This window comes from Habropoda laboriosa, unplaced genomic scaffold (genome assembly GCF_001263275.1).
Source record: "Habropoda laboriosa isolate 0110345459 unplaced genomic scaffold, ASM126327v1 scaffold134, whole genome shotgun sequence".
Lineage (NCBI taxonomy): Eukaryota > Metazoa > Arthropoda > Insecta > Hymenoptera > Apidae > Habropoda > Habropoda laboriosa.
Window position 1 is genome coordinate 421950 of NW_017100266.1, and position 5671 is coordinate 427620.

Here is a 5671-nt window from a genome sequence, read left to right on the forward strand (position 1 = left end):
GATAAGATGTATCAAATACGATTGTTAAATATTATGAAAAAAAAAAAGAAAAGGAAATTAATGTCATTGTGTGATTAAGTTGACTTCACAGTAACAAAGCAATTTTGTCACTTAATCGACCGATTTTGATTTAATCTTACGATTAAGATAATTAAGGATTAATTGAGCAATCGATTGAGCGTGACTTTTACTCAGCGATCGAAAATTCTGTAACATTTCTGAGGATGCTACTGTATCTCTGACAAATTTCTTTAAACTAAAAAGATCATGTAAAGTAAATTTGAATGTGAAGTTCGCTAACACTTACTTTTGAAGGATATCGTTTAAGGTTGTACCACTTTAAAAAATAACAAATATATTTATAAATGTAGCATTTGAATAAAAAAATGTTCTATTTAATAGAGATTGTCACTAGCATTAAAAACTTGTTCAAAAAGATCACTAGAGATTGTTAAAAATCTGAGTTTCTTGTCACAAAGTTGAAAATTTAATGAATTCGTTGCTCCTTCGGGATCTCCTAAGATCTTCAATACTTTATTGAAAATCTTACTATACTTTTCGAGATCCTTAAAAATATTTGAAGACAGTCCTCCGTGTTATTTGCCATCTGTAACATCTTCAACAAGTTCTTTTTACTTGTTTAAATCACGAAGATTTGAAGAAAAAAAAAAAAAAACACTTCCACTGTAAGAAGTTCTTCTATGTCCTAAAATTATTCAGCAAAAAAAATTGTGTCTGAATAATTTCATTTTTCAAACATTAGTAGAAATCTTGTACAATATGTGGACCATGTAGGATTCTTCAATTTGTGAAAAACATATAAAAAATTGTTCAATGCTTGCAAATTGAATTTCTACATGATAATTAGTAGTCTTTCATATTGTTCTAATGTTTCATTAAGTGTTTTTAAAACTGCTTGCAAAGCTCTTGAAATTCACGAGTTCAAAAACACGGGCATCTTCCACGATCTTCTGACATTTCTCACTATTTTTGGTAACTTCAAAGTCTTCCTGCTGTTCTGAAACTTGTAAATTTGTTTCGACATATTTCCAATATTTGGCTTTCATTTGAACATTTAAAAATCAACCAAGCAGAGGAAGATCCTAATTTTTCTGTGACACACAAATAAAAATTTTCCTAGTCTCTTGATAATTATGTCCAACTGCTTCTCCTTTGGTTTGAGAATTTTGCATTACATCTTCAATGTATGTTTTTGATATTCTTCATGTAAAAGTTCAAAATTTTAAGTAAGCCACAAACATTTTTAGATTACATGTATCTCCTTAAAATGTCTTAAATCCTTTAGTATCTTTAAATTTATATATAGGCATTCCAAACTTGCAAAGTCCATGTGTCAGTAATTAATAACTCAATCAATGAATTCTGAAGGATCTTCCAACTGTCCTTAACATCATCAAAGTCCTTAAAAGGTTGATTCACTCTCAAGACTGGGTTCTTGCTTGAACATCCTGAATCCAGTTACACTAGTCACATCTTCTTGGTTCTGAATGGGTGTAAGGTCCCTCAAAATCATAACAGGACTTCCACTTGTCAGCATGTGATCTTGAGGGCTCAATGGAGGTGCATTAGCTGGAGTCAATGGACTACTAGGGCTCTCATTGCTGCTTACATAACTGCCAGGGGCATTTGAAATTGGAATTGGTGTTGCAGTACCATTTATCTCTGCTGTAGCACCACCCAAGAGCATTTCTTGAAGCAAGGTGTCAATATGTGCAACTCCAAAAAGTCTTACAAATTGAATTTGTTCAATCATCTGCCAGGAGATGGATTGTAGAGCTGGTAAAGTTAGGAGAATTTCACCAAATCGTCCACGGCTGTCGTATTGTCGATCACTAATATAATCTTCCAAGTTGATTTGGATCTGGTAACGTAGTTGTTTAATTCGTTGTGGTTCACTTAAGCCCTTTGCATCTGTTGACAGAGAAAATGTGCACAATTTTAACTTAATTTTACTAAGAAATACTAAGAGAATTCAATAAAAAGCTAAAACAACCTAAAAAAAACATGTAGGATTAATAGAACATTACCTTGTTGTTCATTCTTATTAAGTATACATTACATTATTGTACAGTATTCAAATTGGGTTTTACACAAGTTGTTTGATTAATGGTTTGTTGTAATTTGGAATAAAAATGAAACGAAAAAAAGTAATAAATATTGGATCAATGTTTAATGTATTCCTATATAATCAATTTTTTATCTCAAGACTTAGTAGAGTTATTAAGTTTATTTGAGCATGTGGAATTATATTACTTCATGATATATATTTAGATGCAGCAATACAAGGGTGTTCAATATATTGATTGCTGTTAGTTTATTTCTTAAATGAAAGTGACAGGTGTTATAATTATAAATACCTAATGGTATAGTGCATATTGTTGTCAAAATTGTTCAATGTTAAGAGTAAAATTAAAAAAAAAAATGGGGAATACATATGTGTGTGTGATAGTATTCAGAAATTAATAAATAACAGGTAATGATAGTTAAGTAAGCACCTATTGAATATGAATATTATATGAAAACGTATCAACGTGTAATACATGTAAAATTTATTGAGATAGACTCAATAAATAAGAGAAAATATACATTTCCTTACAACCTTTATCTAGTACAATCTATTTCTAATAATGTAATTAAATTAAACATAATTAATTATCCTCTAACTACTGTCCCAATCTCTATTACACTCATAGTCTCAAATTTTTCATTTACGTATTGCTATTCTCTGATTTAATCTTCATCTTGTCTCGTACAAAATTCCCGCGAAAAAAAAAAGGAAATACGAACTGAGACTGATATAACTGTAACTATGTTCTTTATCAAACAATAATAATTCTAAGACAGAATCATCAGGGTGGAGGAGGGGGAAACGACAGAATAAATTACACGAATGACACAAGCGAGCCGGAGGTAAGATCAAAAAGCAGAGCAAGCCTGCGATCGTTTGCAATTTGTTTCGGCATGGCGGCGGTGACTGCGCCGATCGCCAATTAAATCTCATTGAGACAATCGTTCTCGCGTGCCGGCAAATCTTCGCCGAATGACACGCAAATTCTATGTCGTCTTCAGCTTGACATAGTGAAACGGGATATTATCGAGGATTATGGTAGTCCTTGGATTGAAAATATCCGCAGATAGAAGAGGTTAGGGTTAATATAAAGTCTGATTGTTTTTCTTTTCTGGGATATAAAAATGTACAATACTTGGCAAAAATACGTAAAATTAGATCTTTTAATTAGCTCGTCTTTATGCATATTTTGCTGTAAGGGGTAACGATTTTTTTAAGTTTCAAATGTATCGTGCATTTGTAAAAAAATTAGAAAAATTTAGACACCACTTATGTGTATATTTTAATATTGGAATTTAAATGTCTGTTTGCATTTGAGTATACTTTTGTGTGTTTCGATGTACATATTTGTTCTGTTGGTAATTTGAAAATCGTAGAATATTCATTTGTTACTGAGTATGGTTAAGATTTCATTTATTTATAGTGACGACAATGACAAACAATGATAATAAATGGAGCTTTAATTGGGAATGAGAAAGTAAATGATTGTGAACAATAATAAACGACAAAGTACTTTTACCCATAAGTAAGGGATATAATCAGATATTTTAATATAGATTAGCACATACACAAATCAGATTTAGATTACACTGAGTCATCTAAATAAAAAAATCGAAGATGTTTTAGCGTTTTTCAATAAAGAATATCAAGAAATGAGGAGACGATCATAAATTATGTTCTTAATAATATTCCACATCGCACCTTCGGACAGTTGAAATTATTTCAAAATTGGAAAGCTATTTATTATCATTACAAGCTGAAATATTTAATACATCTCTTTTAGTGCAGTTGATCGTGTCTCGATTCGTTTCAAATGAGTAGGGCGACATCTGCGTAAATTTTTTAAAACTACATCGTATAAACATCTGAGCAAACAAAAAACTGTATTACGAGAGGTACTCACTAGGGTCGAAAAAGACGATGGCTTTCAAACAAGCGAACTCCGTGTCATCGATCTGCACTTCATTCAGAGGCTTCACCAATTCGTCCATTACCCTGATCCCGACTTTGCTGATGTCCAGATCTTGATTCCGACCCTCTGTGGACAAGGATATGACTGATAACCACGGTTAAGCCGTTCCTATCGACTCCTATTACCAATCGACTGAGCCCGGATTGAAGTATGAGGTATTAAGAGAAGCCGGAGAACCAACAACCACACGTCGAACAGACCCCCGTCTGCACTCATGCTACTGCGACTTGCAACGTGAAAGCCGGACTCAGTCTTACTAGCTACTACCCCATGTACGTGCGTGCAACTTGTTGAACGAGACTATCGATTATTCGGTGGTTTTTAATTAATTTTTTCGTAAAGAATAATAATAAATTTGATAGTAATGATTTTCTGTTTAGTTTCTTTTTTCTCTTATTGGTACCAAACGGTGACAAGTGTAACAAAAAATTATTAACACTAACGTCCGCACGTTTCATGCAACTACTCTGCATTTTTTGCAGAGTCGTTCATAGTATAATTATAAAATAATATAATTACAACATTATTATAACCGTTGGCTAGTGATAATAATAGCGATGTATTGTACAAATGCACAAATGTAGTGGATTTTATGGATGTTATTTAAATTAGAATCATAGTGATACTTTCTGTACTATTAGTATAAGGAAAAAGTGTAAATGATTTTTCTTAACTATAAGTTTTTATTAAAAATGTTAGATTGTTTAAGAGACTGATTTTGAAATCATTCATTCTTTAATGATAATGAACATATGAAATACTTTTCTATTACCATGTAATACATCTAAAGAATTTTTTAATAAACTTTCTTAAATTTTTGTTAATGAAGAACTTTGAATAATTTTGAGTTTTTAATAATGCAATTCATTCTATAAGAATGCTATTATCAGTAAAATTTTACAATCCCTGAAAAAGCATACTAATAAACAATTAGTTAGACTAAGTTAAGTAAACAATGAGTTGCGTATTGATGGTAAATCACTATTTATCTTGCATAATATTACAGTGTACTTTTTATTTATTCAATAAAAAATTGTTTAGTGTTTCACTATTAATTAAAATAATTGCTCTTGTTTGATTTTTCGTATATCGATTGTCTCGTTTTACGATTTCATCCGTTTCATTTCTCCACTATTCCTATGTAAATGTTAAGTGCACAATTATTTTCCACAAAAATTTGGCAAAAGTAATGTAATAAAAAAAAAAGACAAGTATGTATTTAATTCGATTTAATACGAAACGGCCAAATTTTTGTGGATCAACGAAAAAAAGTACACGTAAAAATGTTAGTCAATTTTTTAAGTAACAGACACTGCTCGCATGCATGCTATTATTCACTCACCCATATTTTCCTAGTAATTATTTCAGACCTGTTTTATGCAAATGTACAATTAGAATAAAATTATCGATTTTAATTGTACAAAGAATATAAAATGAAAATTGAACAATAATTCTTTACGTTATTTTATTTTATTTTCCCTCCCATAAAATGTTTGAAATTTTAGATTGTACCGTGTGATTTAATTCCAAACTCATTTAATTACATTCATTATATCAACAAATGTTAAATCTTTGTGAGGACATAGATCAGTGTTGCAACTATGTACAAC

General features: G+C 30.8%; 1 protein-coding gene across 3 annotated transcripts in view; it reads right to left on the bottom strand.

The window, feature by feature from the left end:
- Positions 1 to 1410: 1410 nt before the first annotated feature.
- Positions 1411 to 5671, bottom strand: part of LOC108573262 (hepatocyte nuclear factor 4-gamma) — a 59342-nt gene continuing 55081 nt past the window's right edge. For 2 of the 3 annotated variants that reach the window (XM_017935656.1, XM_017935658.1), the window contains exons 6-7: positions 3993 to 4145; positions 1411 to 1932 (exon numbers count right to left, since the gene is read on the bottom strand). In XM_017935656.1, coding sequence (XP_017791145.1) covers positions 1424 to 1932; positions 3993 to 4145 — 662 coding nt within the window. In that variant the 3' untranslated portion in view covers positions 1411 to 1423. The remainder of the gene's footprint in view (positions 1933 to 3992; positions 4146 to 5671) is intronic. The other variant, XM_017935657.1, reaches the window with a different exon arrangement.